General features: G+C 39.1%; 1 protein-coding gene across 2 annotated transcripts in view; it reads right to left on the bottom strand.

The window, feature by feature from the left end:
- The window catches only part of LOC149222693 (translation initiation factor IF3-4, chloroplastic-like), a 251,663-nt gene that overhangs the window by 47,328 nt on the left and 183,055 nt on the right, over positions 1–21,280 (bottom strand). For both annotated transcript variants that reach the window (XM_089385586.1, XM_089385585.1), the window contains exons 5-6: positions 13,105–13,160; positions 12,948–12,981 (exon numbers count right to left, since the gene is read on the bottom strand). In XM_089385586.1, the coding sequence (XP_089241712.1) occupies positions 12,948–12,981; positions 13,105–13,160 (90 nt within the window). The remainder of the gene's footprint in view (positions 1–12,947; positions 12,982–13,104; positions 13,161–21,280) is intronic.

The raw sequence follows: 21,280 nt of genomic DNA, 5'->3' as shown, positions 1-21,280 counted from the left end.
TTTTTTACATACTTTTACTTTCTGCAAAATGTTTTCCCATATTAAAAATAAAAAATGTAAAGACGGTGAAGTCCTAAAAGAAAAATCAAAGGACTAAAAGAAAAGGATCAAAAAAGAAAATAAAATATGAACCCCACCAAAAAGAGATAAAAATAGATTCTGAAAGTGATGCAAATTCAAATGCCATTACTTTTTACTTTGCTTTGCAAAATAAGATTGTTTGCAGCTTGTAAAAAATGCTACAATCCATGATGGTCAAATAGTTTAATCTTGATTCATTCATGCATTAAATTTCATACTAATAGATAGAGAATAAAGATCTAGCCAAACTATTTAATCTTGGCAGATCACTAGTTAGGTAGAGAATAATAATGAGCTCAACAGTTTAATCTGAGCCATTGAAAAGTCATAAGGTTAGAATTAGATAGTTTGCTTACAAAAGAAAAAGAAATAAAGGGTCAGCAAGCTCAAATGCACCTAGTAAATGAAGAAAAAATGTTAGGGTAAATGATGGGTAGGCAGAAGCAGTTTTCACAAGGCATGGAAAGCATCAAATTGGTCATTTCATATCACTAATATCCCCCAAAATCCCCTTCCCCTTGCTTAAAACCCTAATGCCACTTTAAAAAAGGCATTTTCCCTTGTAAGAAAACCCCTTCCCAATTCATTTTCCCTTGTTCTAACGCATTCCCCTTCCTGATTTTCCCCTTATTCTATTCCTTTCCCTTTCCTAAAACCCTTTCCCTAGCTTAAAAACCCATTCCCATCATTAAAACCCTTCCCTTAAGGTAATCAAGCCCCATGCGAAAGTCCCCCCCGATATTATTTAACTCATCCCTAATGTGTTTCTAACACTCACTCTCATATTTCCCCAAGACCCCTTTATATTATTTTAACCTATAGTTTTGATATATTTATTCCTCGCCATATAATCCTAACCCCCACTATATTAAACCTTCGCAATATGTATTATACCCCTCCGCATACAATATCCCTTGGTCCCACTTCACTTAAATTCACGCTATCATTTAAACCTCCGCTTATCTATAACCGACCCTACATCCCGACTCATCCCTCACAACTCCGTCACGCGATAATCTTCCGATCAACCAACTCCAGATCCAACGGCCTACATCCCATATCGCGCACTCTGACGTCTGACCTTTAACATCCCAAAAGCACGCGAGATTAGCAGTTTTTCCTGCTCGCCTTTTTGCTACATGGCAGCCCTATCTTATATCACGTCCTCCAAAATAATACCACCCTACCACTCAAAAGAGGTGCGATAAACCATAATACCGCCTCCTCGTGTTATATGAAACCACCCTGTTGTTTCAACTTAACCCCGCACCCAAAAATTAACCACTGTTGGTTAAAAATGAAAAATCCGCCCTTTCCAACCTTTTCACTATTATTCTGTTAAGGATTGCAGAAAGGAACCTTGCTAACCAATTCTACAACGCCAGAACAATATGTTGAACTGTTTTAAGCCATTTTACGACCAGAAGACACCACAAACTCCAATTTGAAGCAGCATAAAGACCATTGAAGCCTCAGAAAGCCTCCGCTACCCCCAGAGAACCCTTATGTATACCAAAGCTTCATTTTACAAGTATTCTTGAAGTGCTGAAGGTTTTTACTTAAACTTTGCACAACATTTCTAATAGGTTAATCAATTGAACCAATTTAAAAGCCTTGCCAACCTAAAGAAAGCCACTGTTGCATCCAAAACCCTTTTGCAGGCTGTATTCACCTTTTCACACTATTCCAAAGGTCCTAAGCATACTTCTTAAGCCAAATAGTGATAAATTGAGTAAAATAAACAAATCTATGGCTTCCCAAAGCATTCTGGATGCAAAACCCCTGCAAACTCCTCACCTAGATGTTGGCCACCTCCCATTGGCCGATAGAGATTTCCAGATCAAAGATACAACCTCCTCTAGCAATCTGTTAAAACTCCACTGCTGGAACAAAGATAAATTCCTCAACCAAAATGATGATATTCAGCAGTGGGAGTCAAATTTACCCAAATACTTATTCCCACAAATATATCAGTTCCCTAAAATCATCCACCTATGCCAACTCTGCTATATCCCAAGTCAAAGAGCCATAGTCTCTCCTAACCAACAAATTTTGTTCACAATCACTACAGGATCAATAAATGAAATGTTGCAGATCCAACCAAAGCCTAATGAAGCCCCATTTTCTATTGAGAACCTAATTGATCTGTACCTAAAGTTGGACCTTCCCAAGAGATCCCAAGTTCTTCAGACTTTCCTCCTAGAAAAAGTTCAAGTTCCTACAGACAACCCTCCATATTCTGCCACCATTTTCTCTGAGAAAGCCAGACAAATTGTAACCATGTTGTCCTGTATTCTAGGATATACCACTGATGAACATGTAGATGAGCCTATACTTGGTTTCCTTTCTATTTTTTTCCCAGGCAACCCTCTAGCTGCAGTTTTCAATTTTGCACAGTTCTTAGCAGACAGAATCCATGATCGATTGATCAGATTGCCAGATGAAAGAGCACTCAAATACTCTTCAGTATTGTTCCATATGTTTCTATACTTCCAATCAGAAAAGTTTACAGTTAATATCCAAAAACTAGACACTAAGGGCAATCCTAGATCTGTTATTTTTTGGACACACTTAATCCAAAAATATTCCACTATTTTTCAGCTACAAGGATTTCATTGATTCATTTGTTCACCAGTTGTTAACATGCTGAGCAGAAGCAATCAACCCAAGGTCAGTGATGAAATAAAGAAAGCTTTACAGTGGTCCAAAGATAATAGAACAGGAGACTAGTATTTATACCAGAACCACACTGAAGTTAGGGTGTATGGATGTCAACTCACTCTATATAAGCTGCCCAAATATCTCCCCATGAGGATATTTGCATTAGAATATATTAGGCAGATCATAAATTCAAATGATGTTATTTTCTATCAGCCAGGAAGTAAACACAATTCGAAATCAAGAATCAGCTTGGTCCTCTTATCTGCAATAATAGGGAGGCTGGAGAGGAAGCAGAAAGATGTTTACAAGAAATGAAATTCAGTAATAGTTTCACATGGCAGTATGATCCTTTGGGTATCATAAACAAACTGAGACTCAAGTTTAAATTGAGCCCTTTTATGCATGAGTCCAAGCCAAAGATTGAAAGATATGCCAACCAGTCAAAATGGTTGGAAAACACCTTACTAGATATGGAGGAGCAGGTGGATACTAGTTCCATTCTACATAGTTCATCCCTATAGGACAGAAATGCAAAAACAACTAGAGAAGAAGGTTCTTGCTCAAACAAAGATACAACAGATAAAAAATTTGAAATAATGTATAGTAAAAGAACAAAGCTGAATCCAGTAAATGAGCAAGAAGAAGTAATTGATACAATTGAGATCATTGATACAGACACTGTTATTAAAGAAAATGCACCCCCATCAGTTTCAAAGGAAACTCATCAGCCTTCAACTTCTAGTGCTCAGATCATCAAGAAGCAGCATAGCGTTGAAATTTCTTCCTCAAGTGAACCAATGCACAGAGAAATGGACATCAAAGAGAGATACAAAGATATTAAGGCCAAAAATGAAGAAATAAAAGCTGAAATATATTCACAGTACTTGAAGTAAACTCCTGGTGGCCACAACAGATTACTTTCTGCATTTGATTACAAGACAAGAAAAATGCAAATGACCTTTTTGCAGCCCACAGTACATCATCCTAAGTCATCAGGAAATTACAAAAAGACAAATTATGAGATTCATGCCAAAGATGTTCATCCTATAGACCAAATAGAATTTCATATGCAAACTGGAGAAATGCTATACTCAACTATGACTGACAACGCTATGAGTGCCCAAAAGCTTCACAATTCTTTGGAAAATGTAAAAGAAAAGTTGAACTAGAAAAAGCATCCTCACAAGCTAAAGATAACAGAATTAAATCCCTTCAGGATTTCATTATTGAAATAGGATATGATCCAAAGAATGTCAAAGGTGCAGAAGAACTCATTAAGAAAAAGAATGCAGACATTGCTGCATTGAAGAAGCAGCTAAAATTGCCTCCTACTGAACATCCACAGACCAAGGAAGTTTTAGAGAATCAGAACCAAAGAGATAAGATGATGAACCTCATTCTTCAGTTAACTTCTCAATTAGCAGAAATAGAAAATGAGATGGATAAGTTACTACAAGAGAAAAAGGCCAGCATGGAAGCAGTGATTGTCACTACTATTCCTACAGTTACTACAACAATTCCTTCTACTCTAGCAGCTTCAGCAGCCACCAAATAGAATTTCATACACAACTGGAGAAATGCTATACTCAACTATGACTGACAAAGTTATGAGTGCCCAAAAGCTTCACAATTCTTTGGAAAATGTAAAAGTACATTTGAAACTAGAAAAAGCATCCTCACGGGCTAAAGATAGCAGAATTAAATCCCTTCAAGATTTCGTTACTGAAATGGGATATGATCCAAAGAATGTCAAAGGTGCAAAAGAACTCATTAAGAAAAAGAATGCAGACATTGCTGCATTGAAAAAGCAGCTAAAATTGCCTCCTACTCAACATCCACAAACCAAGGAAGTTTTAGAGAATCAGAACCAAAGAGATGAGATGATGAACCTCATTCTTCAGTTAACTTCTCAATTAACAGAAACAGAAAATGAGATGGATAAGTTACTACAAGAGAAAAAGGCCAGCATCGAAGCAGTGACTGTCACTACTATTCCTACAGTTACTAAAGAAGTTCCTTCTACTCTAGCAACTTCAGCAGCCACAACAGTTCTAGTTGCTACCGCACTTCCCACTACATCAGTGACTACATCAGTTACAGAATCATCTACAACAGCAGCTCATCCTAGTGATGAAGCAAGTAAATCAATCAAAGCTATGCAGGATATGTCCATCCAAACAAATGAATTAAATAGACTTAAAGATCAAATAAAAAGTCTAGAGGATGAAAAGAAGCTAGTTCAAATCATGCATAAGGATGAAACACAGAAGTCAAACAGATTGATTGAAAGAATACAGAAGTTAGAGAAAGAATTGACATTGAAAGAACCACTTGCCCAAGCAAAGCAGTAGCTGTGGGCCAATATCATTAACTCTGTTAATGATATTTGGCCATCCATCCAAGTCATCTTTGAGCAGAAGGATTTAATCAAGGAAGCAACTGAAGCTATTCAAAAGGTTAAGGAAGAACTTGGTAGAAAACCAGAGGAGGCCAATGAAATCATTAAGTTTCTTAATTCCAAGAACAAACAAGAATTGGAAGAGATTGGCATAAGTGACAGGACTGAAACAATTCTAGAAGTAAAGAAAGTAATCACCAAGAGGAACTTGATGGTGCAACTTGAAGATAAGTGTCAAAACATGGAGCTGGCAATAATCAGATTTATGGTGAAATTTGATATTTTTAGGCAGAAAGGACTGCCAAATCCTTTGGTCATTAATGACAGGTTCATGAGGCATGAAGACTATGATAAGAAAATCAAAGAAGTCGCAAAGGAACAAGCAAACAGTTCAGCCATGAATGGAATTCCAACAGGAAAAGTGCTATATCAAACTTTTGAGAATCTCTTTTACCTCCGGCATGAGGTAAAATATCTCTTTATCAACAAACCTACATTTGCAAAATACACAGAGGTTGATGAAATCTTCAGAAGAATGGTAAAGATCAAATTACCAGATGCAGAGACTTGGGAAAAGTTGAATGATTTACTGTGAAAATGAAAGGTAAAACAATGAAAACAGAGTAGTCAAGAGCAGTCAAGGTAAAACAACAAAGAGTAACAGATCAGTTAAGTCAAAGAGTATCAGATGAAAGACAAAGTTTAAAAGTCAAAGGCAGAGTAAAGGGACAGCCAGCGTAGAGCAACAACAAAAGTAAGAAAGCAGCAAAAGATCAAACATCAAACAGCAAAATCAATAAAAGCAGGGATAGCTAGCCTTTTAGTCTCCTAGGTTTCTCTATCTTCTTGCATGAAGATATTTCATTTTCCTTGAATAATTCCTAAATCAGTTTAGGATATTTTGCAATAGTTTTTAAATACTTCACAATTTGAAGTATTGAGGGTGGATTTCTTAACATTTCTATAGTGGAACTCATCTACAACCTAAGGGTTTATTATACCATTTTCAAGTCGACATACTGGACAAGTAATAAAGGTATTGCATTACAAGATTCATGTGTTGGGCAACTTCAGTGAAGTATCTTTCAATTGTTCAAATTGTTATTTTTCTTAAGTATTCCATAAACTTGTATGTTTTTCAAATTTAAATGTTATAACAGGAAAATTATTGCAGAATATGTTTAATTACACTCTGTCTTGAGCTGTTATTCATTTTGATGTTTTCTTCTGATATCCAGAGTAGGGAATTCTTCAGTGCTCCATAATTTCGATTGACCTCTATCATTTCCTTCATTATCTGGTTTGAGGAATCCTTAACTGCTCGTTGATCCCGATTGAAACTCACTTCACCCTTTAGCCTAAAAGATCTGAATTTGCTCAGCTACCTTGCCCTATGGACACTTCCTTTAGAACTTGATTCAGTCCTGTTCTCTTGACACATTTGACTCAGCCCAATGGAAAATAAACAATCTTCTATCCATCTAAGTCAGTAATTCCACCAACAAATCAAATAAAAACCAAATCAAGCTTACATAACTAGCCTAAAATCAATTAAATAATAAAGAGAGAGCCCTCTCTGAGCATTAGAAAGGCTAGATCCCGATCTCAAAAGTAGGTTTGTGGTTACCTCTATTATTTCTTTAAACACATTGAACAACCTTAGGGAAATATTAGAGTGATAACACCTAGAATAACTATCTAGCATTCAATGAATTATTCAGTCTTCAAACTAAACAACCCAATTCTATCATAGTCTACACACTTATAGGCCAGCGTCAAGAGTCAATTATCAAATGGTTTACATACATGCAATATTTAATTACCAAAATAGTTTTACTCTCACCATTTTAGTTACAAAATGATTTGACTTCCCAGTAACCATTACCGACTATCTAATTGACAAGATCCCAATCCATAGTACCACATTGACAACCATCTCACTAATGCTTGTGTCCATTTGGCACATTTACGTTGATAAGGCTTCCCATCATCCATTCAATTGAAAATGGTTCAATTGACCGACAACTCTTCCTTCCCTCTTGTCAACAACATATACACACTAGTTGACCAAGTCTATTTGACATCAAACTAGTTTATTCTCTTTGGAATTGATCCTCCCTGGTTATTTCTCCTTCAATGGACTTTGCCTATTTTGATCTTTACTTCAATTCAACTTCAAATAAGGCCTCCCCTTTTTGGGAGATTTTGGTCAATCAAGAACTTCTCAATTCTAAAGAAGATGTAGAAACATATCCTCCGCCTCCTCTAACATTTGCCAGCTGCCTATGCAAGAATTTTCCCCTCCAAACCAATTCTCAACAACTCTTCTCTACGTTTGCAAGTCTCACAAAACCTCTCTACAATACAATGTCTTGTTCCAACCGAGTCCAAATATCTAGCGTCAAGTCTTCTATGTCAAGCATCACCACTAACTCTTCCTATCCCTGGTCGAGCATGTGAAGCTCAAAATGCTTCAAATTATTTATACTGATAATATAATAATTGCCAATATATGGTGGCAACTCTAGTTGAAAAGCATTCTCTCCCACCTACTACATAATCTCAATTGGACCATGTGAAATTTTTGGCTACCTAGAAGGTGTTATTAACCAAGTTAATTATTTCGTATTACTTGTTTACGAAAAATTAATTCTTCTGTTAGAAGTAATGAATAATAACATGAACAACACCATTCACAAAATAAAAATTATACCAAAATATACAAGAAACCAATCACGCAAATGACACAAGTATTTTTGGACAAACGTCCCTAGAAAAACCCCAATGTGGGGAAAACCAGTTTTCAGATTTGAGGATTTATATTATTATCTTCAACAAAAACTGCTAATGAGAAATTACAACTTCTTGCCTGACACTGGCAAAGCTCTGGCAATATTTTATCTTCACTTCTGCTAATTAAATCAACCTAAAGAAACCCCAAGGCTTCCTCTTTTGTAATTCACATTGCCTCCAACAACTCGTATTGGTCTTTCGACAATTCGCACTGTCCCCTGGAAAACTTGCACTACCCTTTGGAAACTCGATTTGCCTCCTAGAAAACTCAATCTTCCCTCCTGGAAATTCACAACTCCTCTAGGAAACTCACACTAGCCTCTACAAGACTCACACAGTGTCATGTCCCTTCCTAAATTAATTTGGAACAAGATTAATTATTGCATTTTGGAGCCAATTTTGGAGATAGTGGGACCCATTCGATTTTATTGGGAGATTAGACTTAGGAGAAGTTATTTTGTTGTGGTTAAGTTCCAGGTGGGGGCCACCCACACTAGGGAAATACGCACTCCCTAGTTCAAATTGCATGGAGGGGAAAAGTCAAAGGTGAGGGCCCACGATGGAAGGAAAATTGGAGGAAAAGTGCTCCACGAAATCTATATAAGGAAGGAAATTCTCCTCATTTCATTCATCTTTTGGCATATCGATTTCTCTTTGGTTGCTCAAGCTGCTTAGCTGAGTCACTTGCTCTTCAACATGAGTTCTTCAAGCGAAGAGCTCACCCTTTCTTTGGGGGACTTCGAGTGCGACCCTAGGAAGGTTTTTCTTCATTCTCCCGGAGCAGGATTTTGTTGTGGTTTCCAGCAGTTGCATTCATCTCCAGGTGGTGCGTATTACTGGAGGACACAGCGAAGAGGAGATTGAATTTGCTTGTGGTATCTTTCACTGGAGTTTGGTTGGGAGATTTTCCGGAGAGGAGCCATAGGAGGTTTGTAGCCATTTTAGAGAGTTTGAAAGCTGGAGGAGAGTGCTTCTTGGCAGTGTGACTTTCGCACTTCTTGGGCTAGTGCAGAGGCAACATTTGGTTCACACGTGGGAGCCTCAGTCTTTAAGGTTGAACTTTGTCGGGGGAGCTAAGGAAAGAAATTGTGGAGGAGATTGCTAAATTTCTAGAGCTTGGGAGTTTTTTGCTTGTATTCCTTGCAGGTCGTATTCTTCAGCAGTTTGGAGGGCGTAGGGCATATAGGAGGCCGAATTTGGAGGTTGGATTCAGGCCAAACCCTTTTTGGGTTTTTGTGGGTTTTGGTGAAGGAGATTTGGGCTGATTTTGTAGCATTTTCCGAGCAGCAGAAGTGGAGTTTCTTGCAGTTCCTTTCCAACCAACAGTACGGTTTTCTGGGCAGTGCAAAGCATTAGAGGAGCAGTCATTTTCCAACGCTTGATATCATTGTCTCATCCCCTGGGTTCTGTCAAGCTTGCCATTGAAGCAAGCCTAGGTGCATTCCTCCATAATATTGTACTTGCTCCATTGATTAATAAAATGGCTCAGCTAGTTCTACTTCTGGAGTTTTTATGAGCATTTACTGATTGTTGAAAATTTCTGTGTATAAATCGTTTTTGCTTTGCATATCACTGCTTATTTAAGTTTGGAACATTACACACAGCATACCGAAAAATAATCTCGGCCTCTACTCCTACGAATTTACTGAGCAACTCAACCTCCTCTTGAAGCTCACAACCTTACAGGAAAAATATGATCTCCTACGGAAAATAATTGATAGCAAAAACTCTAGAAATTCTTCTCTCAATCACTGTTGTTGAAGCCTGAAACCCTCCTGGTGTCTCATTGAAAAATCACCCACTTGACGTGTCCCCAAAGTTGCCCTTCGATTCCCTTTATAATCTCTCATTCACAAATGAATAGCCATGATTAGAAGTTCACATGATCCAATCGACGACTAATATCATCTTAGAAACTTTCCATAAGCTTTTAGAGGTAAATTGATTTGATCCCACCTAATGTCACTTAATTATCTATTTTCCCTAAGTTCAAACTTGGGAAATATTTAAAAAATCACTAATTGACATAATTAAGATATTTTCCCTAGGTGAAACTTAAGAAAAATTACATGATCCGGCTACTGACAATTGAAATAAGTCTCTTCCAGTAGCTCGCATTGGGGTTTCTGGCTATTCGCACTACTTTGTACGACCTCCTCTATAGATAATTTGGCCTCCTCTTTCCTTCCTCCCGGACACTAGAAATATTGAGGAAATCTTCCTCCGAAATCTCCACTCCCAAATCTCTGTTATCCCCTCATTCTTTGATGTTGCCCTAGATTCAACTGCACCCCTTGATTAATACCTGCAACAAGGTAGTTGAATTTCTCAACTAATGTTCGATGCCTTTCTCCAAGACCTCGACTTTCTATTATAATCTTCAATTGGGCAACCAATGACCAAGATCTAATCTCAATCAATGGCTTAAATCACTTTGACTCCATCAATAGAAGTCTCTAGAGCAAAATCGAATTACTTTAATTAATTAATTTTAATTAACCAACTTTCCTAAGTTTGACTTAGGAAATAATTAAATTATTGGCTAATTAATTTAATTAAGGTGTTTCCCAAGCTTATCTCGCAACACCTTTTCTGGGTTTTGGAGATCTAGTGTTCCTTAGCTTCTTAGACATCATAGAGACTAAAACAGTTGTCCGCTGCTACACCAAAAACTAACAAAATGACCATTATCCTTAGATAAAAGAAGGCTTATAGCAAGAGAATGTACAACAAAAGTATGAGAGATATATGATCGGAGAGAATGGAATTCTTATGCACAAAAATAGAGTTTATGTTCATAATTCTTATGAATTAAGGAAGTTGTATTAAAAGAAATGCATATATGCTAAACATCTCAGTTATCAGAAGACAATCACAGCAATAAGAAGCCAATATTTTTTTACCAGTAATGAAAAAGGGTGTGGCTAATTACATAAATAGGTGCATGGGATGTCAAAGATTAAAGGTTGAGCACAAACATCCAGTAAGTTTGCTACAACCATTACCAATTCCAAAGTGAAAATGGGGGGGCTAACTGAAGAGAATCATTTAGCTCGGGGGGCTAAATGAAGATAATTTAAGTTTAATTTTATATTGGGTCCTTGACCTTGTATAATTAGTGCTCATTAATCCACGTTCAATATCATCTAAGCTTTGGATTAACTGCGTAAAGGAGCTATGTGGGCCTCCATAGAGATAGATTAACTGCATAAAGGAGGTATGTGGGCTCTCCATAGAGATATGTGGCCCCTCCATGCCATGCAAACTTATGCTATACCTTTTTTCCATGCAAACAAATTGGGGGAATGCATATTATCATTTAGTTGGGTAAATGGGGAGCTTATCTTTAAGCAAACTATTATGAGCTTATTGTAATTGAATTATGTCAAGCTACAGTCATGAATCACAAAGAAATTGTGACTATATGGAATCATAATCACATCAATGAGGAATTTTGCTATAGTTGATAATTCCTGGAATCCTAACTGTGAGATTTTTTGGCTAGCCCATGCTAGAGCCCTCAAGGGAAGTAGGATAGCCTAAGGAACTATTGACTAGAAAAGGGGATTCCATTCCTTCCGTTGAGTAGGATGATGAGGAAAGAGGGTTGTGGATTGGGACTATTGCAGGAATAAATATTGACTACGAACCTAGGAATTGAGCTGTCATAAGAGAATTAGAACTAGTCATAGAAGAAGTTCACACTTGTGAATCCATAGCCTCAACTCAGGGGTGGCCTTTGTTGTAGAGACAATTGTTGCAACAAGCAGCCTATAGTTGGGTGGAATGTCCTTCTGCCACTAGTTGGTGGACACTTTCCAGACAGATAACTATTCATGCATGTACTATGACTTGCACTGAATTAATGTTGTTTATGTTATGGATTGTATTACTTTATGGTTTTTTCAGCCTTGTTTGCATGTGTAAGCCTATAATTATAGTTAATGGTGTCATTGTGACTAATGATTAATTATTATTGCATAAGACCGCATTATCATGCCTGCATGTGTTAATTAATTAATAGCAAGACAGTGAGGAAAGTTATTAGAGAAACAAATTCAGAGTGAAACTAATGGTTTCAAGAAGTGCCCATTATCCTCAAAGTGCACAAAGGTTATTGGTTATGTTAAATATGGGATTAATCCAAAAATTCAAGGCAAATCACATCAAAGAGAGAAGAAGCATCAATATATAATGGAGTCAATCAACAGGAGGTTGAGGCACAAATAGCTGAGAATCATACAGTAATAAGAAAAGAATTATTCTAATATTTATCCTCAGCTAACCCTATATATTTTATTCTTAACTAACTTTCATCAATTTTTAATGAGGATAAGGGGTAATATAACATTAGGATTATAATTCTAGTATATGCTTAGAATAATATTGTTCTAATATTGCCCTCAACTAACCCTATATATTTTATTGTTTAGCCCTAACTACCCTTGGCCATTGTCTAATGAGGATAAGGGATACATATACAATTATGACATTACTACTATTACTCTAGTGACAAGACCTTAAGATATTTGACATTAAGATTAGGGTACAAACACTGACAATAAATTTACCAGAACAAAAAGGACATATTCCCTACATCATCAAACTAACATGGAACACGGGGATGAGATAAATCATAGCTAATATATGCAAAGCTTGAACATAACACTAAAATTGTATAATCCAAGGGAAACATAGACACAATACTATTTTCAAAAAACTTTGTCCAGTAGCACTATATCCCGATTGTAATGTGCTTCAATTCCTTCATTTTTACGAGTGGTAGTGTCTTCTTACTATGAGAGAACCTCAAAGTACCACACCAACTAGAAAAATGAAAAGTGAATCTCACTACAAATTATATTTGGTCACTGAAAAACATTAACGTAGCCAAGATATAAAGAGTTTAAAACAAGAAACCATTTAACCAAAATAGGAGTGCTAAACAAAAAGGGCCTTGTTCCAAACATTCATATGCAAGTTTGTTGTCAATGACAATGGCTGCCACACATACCCCATCTTAAGTTCCTTAACATCAACACGACTTGCTGCACCAAATACAATGGGAAATAAGTAAGTTGTTTGTTACAAGGCCACAGTAACTAAGAGGATATTTCTACTGATAATCACAGATGATAAGCTAATTTAGGTAAGTTAAATGTGAAATGTACCTGCACTCTTCTTCTGTTGCTCCCTTTTCTTTTTCTGTTGCTCATACTTATACTTGCTGAGAAAAGAAAAGGGAAGTTAATAAGTATTTGAAAGTAGCAAAATTATCCATGGAAATGATTTTTTATTTCCTTTTAATATATATTTGCAAAGAAGATCACATGACAATTTGTAAAAATCCTTATAAGTCATCTGATATGTGGATTTTTCTCTGATAATATGATGCACAAAAATTCCAAGAAAAGTGGTTTGGAGGCACAAAGTGTTTGCAGAACGATATAATAGAATCAATTAGGATCCAATTGCAATGACAAGATAAAATGAACTAAATCGTTCCAATTTTAATGGATGTTTTTAAGAGCTGATTTTTCATTTTTTTCTTCATAAAAATGTCATGGAATTGACATTTTAATAAATGGTATGACAAATGCTGGAAGCAACATGGTCGGCATCTTTAATCCTCTTGGGAAATAGAAAAGTGATACATTTGTGTAGTTTTTTGTCATGTCCCTTCCTAAATTATTTTGGAACAAGATTAATTTTTATATTATGGAACCAATTTTGGAGATAGTAGGAGATTAGACTGAGCAAAGGTTATTTTTGTTGTGGTTAAGTTACACATGGGGGCCACCCACACTAGAAAAATATGCACTCCCTAGTTCAATTTGCATGGAGGTGGTTAAGTGAGGGCCCACGATGGAGGAAGAATTGGAGGGAAAAGTGCTCCACGAAATCTATATAAGGAAGGCAGTTCTCCACATCTCATTCATCATTTTGGCATATCGATTTCTCTTTGGTTGCTCGAGTTGCTTAGCCGAGTCACTTGTTGTTCAACATGAGTTCTTCAAGCGAAGAGCTCACCGTTTCTTCAGGGGACTTCGAGTGCCACCCTAGGAAGGTTTTCTTCATTTCTTCAGGAGGAGGATCTCATTGTGATTTCCAGCAGTGCATTTATCTCTAGGTGGTGCGTATTACTACAGGATGTAGTGAAGAGGAGGTCGAGTTTGCTTGTGGAGTGTTGCAATGGAGTTTAGGTGAGAGATTTTCCAGAGAGGAGGCATAGGAGGATTATTGTCATTTTGGAGAGTTTGGGAGCTAGAGAAGTGTGCTACTTTGCAGGGTGACTTTCACACTACTTGGGCCAGCGCAGAGGCAGCACTTCGTGCTCACATGGTGGGTAGAGTATCAGTGTTTGAGGTTGAACTTTACCGAGGAGGTTAAGGGAGACATTGGGAGAGGAGCTTACTTCATTTTTGGAGCATTGGAGGAGGTTTCATTGTTGTTCCTTGCAGGACGTATTTCTTGAGCAATTTGGAGGGTGTAGAGCCTATTGGAGGCCGAATTTAGGAGGTTGGATTCAAGCCAAACCCTTTCTAGGTTTTTGTGGGTTTTGGCCAAGGAGCTTGGGGCTGAAGTTTCATCATTTTCCGAGCACCGAAGACAAGGTTTCTTGTAGTTCCTTTCCAACCAGCAGTGCAGTTTCTGGGAGACAGCGCAAAGCATTAGAGGAGCAGTGATTTCCCAACTTTGAGATTATTGTTTATCACCTAGGTTCTGTCACGTTTGCCCTTGAGACAAGCCCAAGTGCATTTTCCATACTAACGTACTTGCTCCATTTCATTAATAAAATGGCTCGGTTGGTTCTCATTTCTGGAGTATATTGAGTATTTGTTGATTGTTTAATTTTTTTGTGTTGGAAATCGATTTTGCTTTGCATGTCACTATTTATATATGTTAAAATTGGCAACTAGGGCCAAACACCATGTGGGTCATCTTATTTATGGCAGCTGATATTTTTCTTGGATTCCTCTCATCGAGAGGTGTAGGATTCTAAAGATCATCCGATTCCAATAAGTATTCATGGAGATATGAATTTAGTTGTGTTATGGGACAATTCGTCAAGGTCGGCAAGCAACCAAATAACCCCCACTTGTGCTCAACGTTTTAGTATAAAAAGAGGTGGCTTGATAGTCATTTAGACACACACTTCACTCTTGATTTCTCTCCACTTGTTTTGGGTTTTAATGGCAAGAGAATTCTAAGAGAATGAAGCCCTAAACGCAGGTCTAGAAGGAGACCCCATACGCAGCAAAAGAAGGATGCCTTAGCCACTGTCATAATGAAGCCTAGCCACAGATCCAAGGAAGGGTTATAGCCCAGCTTTGGAGGAGCCATAGCTGATGTAATAACATGCCCTAGCCGCAGTCTATTCATAGATAAACGCAGTCATGAAGCCCTAACCCTATACGCTGTTATGGAAGGGTTTCTAGTCATGGAGGACAGCCCTAAGACGCAGCAAAGAGGCTAAGACAGCGAGGCTGTTTGGGGATTGTGTTAAGTGCTCATGGAAGAATATACAAACTGCTGTTAGGTGGCTGAAGAGCTGGCTTGAGGGCCGAGTTTCAACAGAGGATAACGCAGGTCTGTGGGGCAGTTTTAAGGTAGGTTATCTATGGGTTTGTGTGGGCCATAGGTATAGGAGGAGAGTTGTTATTGGAATCCTAAACACTGCTGTTCTAGACATGTTAAGTAGCTGTTGTGCTAGGCTGCCGGCCATAGCACCACAGCTGGGCTTGCGTAGGGCAGCTAAGGACTGTCATCTGTTCAAAGGTATGAACGTAGCAAAGGAGGAGCTATCCTTATGTGTGTCGCAGTCTTTCAAGGGCTGTTTGGGAGTCTGTTGGAAGAGTTTAATGCTACAGCCATATGCCCTAACTAGACAGTCACAAACAGCCATATGCAGTCAAAGTTGGAGCAGCTAGGATCAGTTTGATGTTGCTGCCTATTTATGAGGGTTGGTAGGACTGTCTTGACGGCCCAAACAGTCCTTGATGAAGGCTGTCCCATCTACCATCCAACGAAGCAAACAAAGACCCTAACCAGTGACCTAATACAATCCATGATAAGATGTGACAGCAAGGTGCAACATGAAGTTTGAATGCTGCTACATAATGATGGGCATCATAATGAAGTGTAGTGTAGCATGTTGTGTGCAGCACGGTGATAATAAATGCTACAATGAGATGCAGCATGATGGCCACAGTGAGGTACGGTATGAGGCAACACTGTTAGGTGCAGCAATATGATGTGTGCAGCATGGTAAAGAGGTCCAGCATGATGATTGGGTGCAGCACAGTGAGGAGCAGCATGTTGATGGAGTCATCTTGGATCAGTGGAAGCAGTATGCCTTCCACTCAGCTCAGATCAGCTACCTCATATGCTATCTTCTTAGAGAAGATCTCTGCTCTTATTTAGATAAGTCAATATGTTGACTTCTGATGTATATGTACTATCTCTCTCTCTGCTGAACTATTGAAGAACATATAAGAAGAATTGATCAAGGGTTTCCCTACATTGGAGTTTGTCCCTGGTTAGCACCACATTTTGTGTCCTCTTGTCTTGGCTTGTCTTCTGCAATTTATGTTTATGTTCTATATGCATTTTACTATCATGCTAAATGTGATTGCTAATCTGGAATTGATATTGAGCTAATATGGAAAATTGAAGTAAATTTGCTATCAGCATAGAACATACCTAAAATTAACATGGTATCAGAGGTGAGGCGAAGACAAAGCCCAAGCAAGAGTGAAAGAGCAATCACCGAAGACAGTTGGAAAGGACAAAAGGCTCAATGGGTTCCTCATCCCTCTTCAAATTCACCAAGGGTGAAGTCGAAACAGAGAATATTATCAGAATGGCACAGCAGAAGCTTCTGATGGCCTACCTAAAGATCACTTCAATGGGAAGTTGGGATCTAAGGGTGGAAGGAAAGGTAGATGCCTTGCTTGTAATAAGTTCGGCCATTATGCGCAGGAGTGTCTGAATGGTAGGGACACATGACTTGATGATGATAACAATCATTCCATGGAAATCTTCATTGATCAGAGGAATGACAGGTAATGCAGGTCATCAAGGAAATGGCCGACTCTTCAAAGAGAGCAAGGAACCTCAAGTATGAAGGATCAAATGGTGTTTCTGATAAGTTAAAAGAGTATGAAGCTCTCTATAATCTAGTAGAGATGGAAACAATCATGGAGATTATACCTGGAGTTAATGCCACCTATCTCGGAAAGGGTGTAGGGAATGTTACCCCTCAATTAAATGAGGATAACACGATTCATTTACAAGAAGTTCTTTATGTACTTGATCTCAAGAAGAACCTGGTGTCCATTCCGGCTATGGAAGTCAAAGCTTGCAAGGTGGCATTCATCGATGGAAAGGTATGTGTTTCAAAATGGAATTTTCAAACATGCTTTTATTCAGGGTTGGCAATTTGTATCAAGTTGCAGAAAGCCCATTGGGACCATGTCAGTTGACACATCTCCTCTATAGCACCGAAGGTCAGCTTATTAGGGGCCCCTACACGATGTGAGTTAGATGGTAACAGGGATGCTTGAATTCAAGAAGAGGATGAAGGTACATGTCCGAGATGTACCGAAGGAAAATCTTACAAGGGGACCATTCCCCTCATGTAGCAGGTCCACAGGTTTGGAACAACCTGAGGCATTTGAGATTTATGATCAGGAATCTCAGGCATGCAGGTTGAAGAAAGCTCTCTCTGATTTAGAGCTAACACCTTGGGCTTGATATGAGATGATTGATAGTTGTCTGATGAAGCTGATATTCACTAGGAGTGAAGTCGATCCAAACCTTTGCTTGAAGGTTGTGGATGACAGACCTCTCATACTGGCACCTTCTCAGGACGACCACTTTCTGACAAGTGCAGACCCTCTCATTTGCAAAAGTAAGAGGGAGTTGGATTCCGGATTTGGAATGGTAAACTGCAAGTCTGTGACTACCTCGATGGAGCTTAACTTTCAGAAGTTATGTGGTAGTGATGCTAGACCTGATTTGGGAAATGCCTCTGAGTTTAAGAAACTCATACCAACATTGATGTTCTTGGTAAACTCCCATCCGAATATATATTTTGCAGTTAGCATGTTGAGCTCATGTATGGTTGACCCTCACTAGACTAGTGCCAAGAACTTTCTGAGATATCTTCGGGGCACAATCTCTCATGGATTGAGACACACTGCCAGAAATGTGAAGCTGCATGATTATTCGAATGCTGACTGGGCAGGCAGTGTGGAGGATCGCGAGAGCACTTCTGGGTATTGGTTCTCTTTGGGTTCTACTCCGATATCCTGGATGAGTAGGAAGCAGAATTCGGTTGCTTTGAGCACCGCTGAGGCCGAATACATAGCTATGAGTATGACCTCGTGTGAAGTTGCTTGGTTGAGGAAGCTCTTCAGTGAGCTGTTTGGACACATGCTGGATACCATCGTGATCTTCTGTGACAATCAGAGGGGGATTCGATTGTCGAGAAATCCAGTATTCTATGATCGCTCCAAGCATATAGACATCAAGTACCACTTTATGTGGGCTATGGTACATCGATGAGCAAGAAGGCTCCATCACATTGGGAATGATGTGCAGGTCGCCGACATTCTGTCAAAGCCCCTGGGAAAGGTCAAATTTGTGACTTTCCGAGAACGACCAGGAGTTGTGCAGAGACTCTCTCCTAAGCGTCCTATATGATATGGACATTGAGCTCTAAGAGCTCCGGGGAGCTTGGGGATACATCATGGCGCGATGAGCAACCATAAGGTGAGTGGTTCAGCGTTCCCCTAGTGGTTTGCTATATAGACAGGATGAGTGGTTCATCCTTCTCCTACCGAAGCACAATCATAGGGTGAGTGGTTTAGCCTTCCCCTAGTGATTTGTTGTGTACGAGGTGAGTGGTTTAGCCTTCTCGTGGGATACCCCTTGTGACATGTAGGCAGGATGAGTGGTTCATCCTTCTCTTGTCGAGACATCCTACCCACGCAGTCTGGGACTCATGGAAAGTACCTCTCATCTGGCCAATGAGTAGGGAAATGAGGATAGGGACCATAGTAGTACCAATGGACGCATCGTGTTACTACCGTACTCCCTATGCTAGGATGATATTGATCTGGGATCAATGAAACTGACTTCGGGTCAGTATGAGTGGTTTGAGACACTCTCTTTTGATATTGATCTGGGATCAATGAAACTGACTTCGGGTCAGTATGAGTGGTTTGAGACACTCTCTTGTGATATTGATCTAGGATCAATGAAACTGACTTTGGGTCAGTAAGAGTGATATAACTCACTCTCTTTTGGAACTGATCTAGGATCAGTAAGAGTGGTATGACACACTCTCTTCATATGGGATTGACTTCGGGTCAGTAGAGAATGGTATGAGACATTCTCGATCAATTCTTCTTCTTCATGGTTCAGCAGAGCCGGGCAGTGTAGGGCACTGATGGCAGAGATAGCACAGTCTGCCAGATGGATTAGCAGATGGAGTTCTCCCTAGTTGAGAGGGGGTGTTAAAATTTGGCAACTAGGGCCAAACTTCGTGTGGGTCATCTTATTTATGACAGCTGATATTTTTCTTGGATCCCTCTCATCAAGAGGTGTAGGATTCCAATAAGTATTCATGGAGATATGAATTTATTTGTGTTATGGGACAATTCGTCAAGGTCGGCCAGCAACCAAATAACCCCCACTTGTGCTCAACGTTTTAGTATAAAAGGAGGTGGCTTGATAGTCATTTAGACACACACTTCACTCTTGATTTCTCTCCACTTGTTTTGGGTTTTAGTGGCAAGAGAAATCTAAGAGGATGAAGCCCTAAACACAAGTCTAGAGGGAGACCCTATACACAGCAAAAGAAGGATGCCCTAGCCACTGTCATAATGAAGCCTAGCCGCAGATCTAAGGAAGGGTTATAGCCCAACTTTGGAGGAGCCATAGTTGATGTAATAACGTGCCCTAGCCGCAGTCTATTCATAGATAAACGGAGTCATGAAGCCCTAACCCTATATGTTGTTATGGAAGGGTTTCTAGTCATGGAGGATAGCCCTAAGACGCAGAAAAGAGGCTAAGATAGCGAGGTTGTTTGAGGACTGTGTTAAGTGCTCATGGAAGGATATACAAACCACTGTTAGGTGGTCGAAGAGCTGGCTTGAGGGCCGAGTTTCAACAGAGGATAACGTAGGTCTGTGGGGCAGTTTTAAGGTAGATTATCTATGGGTTTGTGTGGGTCGTAGGTACAGGAGGAGAGCTGTGATTGGAATCTGAAACGCCATTGTTCTAGACATGTTAAGTAGTAGTTGTGCTAGGCCACAGACCATAGCACCACAGTTGGGCTTGCATAGGGCAATTAAGGATTGTCATATGTTCAAAGGTATCAACGTACCAAAGGAGGGGCTATCCTTATGTATGACGCAGTCTTTCAAGGGCCATTTCGGAGTTTGTTGGAAGAGTTTAAGGCTACACCCATATGCCCTAACTAGACAGTCATAAACAGCCATATGCAATCAAAGTTGGAGCAGCTAGGATCAGTTTGATGTTGTTGCCTATTTATGAGGGTTGGAAGGATTGTCTTGATGGCCCAAACAGTCCTTGATGAAGGTTATCCCATCTACCATCCAACGCAGCAAACAAAGACCCTAACCAGTGACCTAATACAGTCCATGATAGGATGTGACAGCAAGGTGCAGCATGAAGTTTGAATGTTGCTACATAATGATGGGCATCATAATGAAGTGTAGTGTAGCATGTAGTGTGCAGCATAGTGATAATAAATGCTACAATGAGATGCAGCATGATGGGCACAGTGAGGTACAGTATGAGGCAGCACTGGTAGGTGCAGCATGATGATAAGATGCAGCAGTATGATGTGTGTAGCATGGTAAAGAGGTCCGACATGATGATCGGGTGCAACACAATGAGGTGCAACACAGTGAGGAGCAACATGGTGATGGAGTCACCTTGGATCAGTGGAAGTAGTATGTTATGAAACCAACTCACAAAAAGATAGAAAAGATAGATCAAAGCCTTAGAATTTAGCCTCTTTGAGGGGGCAACCTCCTTTACATTACACAAATGAACAATTCTTGGATGATTCAAATGGCAAAACCTCGTTTCTATATATAGGAGTCTAAGGGTTCACAATATAACCAAGCCGACCTAACAATAATAATATAAAGGCACAAAAATAACAATAGAGGGATTCTATGGGGCACAGTAATAACAATATGGGGACAATAGGGGCACAACAATATTAATAAGGGATACAACTACAATAGTAATGGGGGAATTACTAGTATTATAGGGACTCAACACTGGTACAGATTAGCGACCTCATAT

The sequence above is a fragment of the Pinus tabuliformis genome, chromosome Q (genome assembly GCF_031772625.1).
Source record: "Pinus tabuliformis cultivar Carrire ecotype Pingquan chromosome Q, CPIR1, whole genome shotgun sequence".
NCBI classification, from domain to species: Eukaryota; Viridiplantae; Streptophyta; class Pinopsida; order Pinales; family Pinaceae; genus Pinus; species Pinus tabuliformis.
Note: the sequence above shows the minus strand (reverse complement) of the source record. Positions and strands in the feature narration are given on the sequence as shown.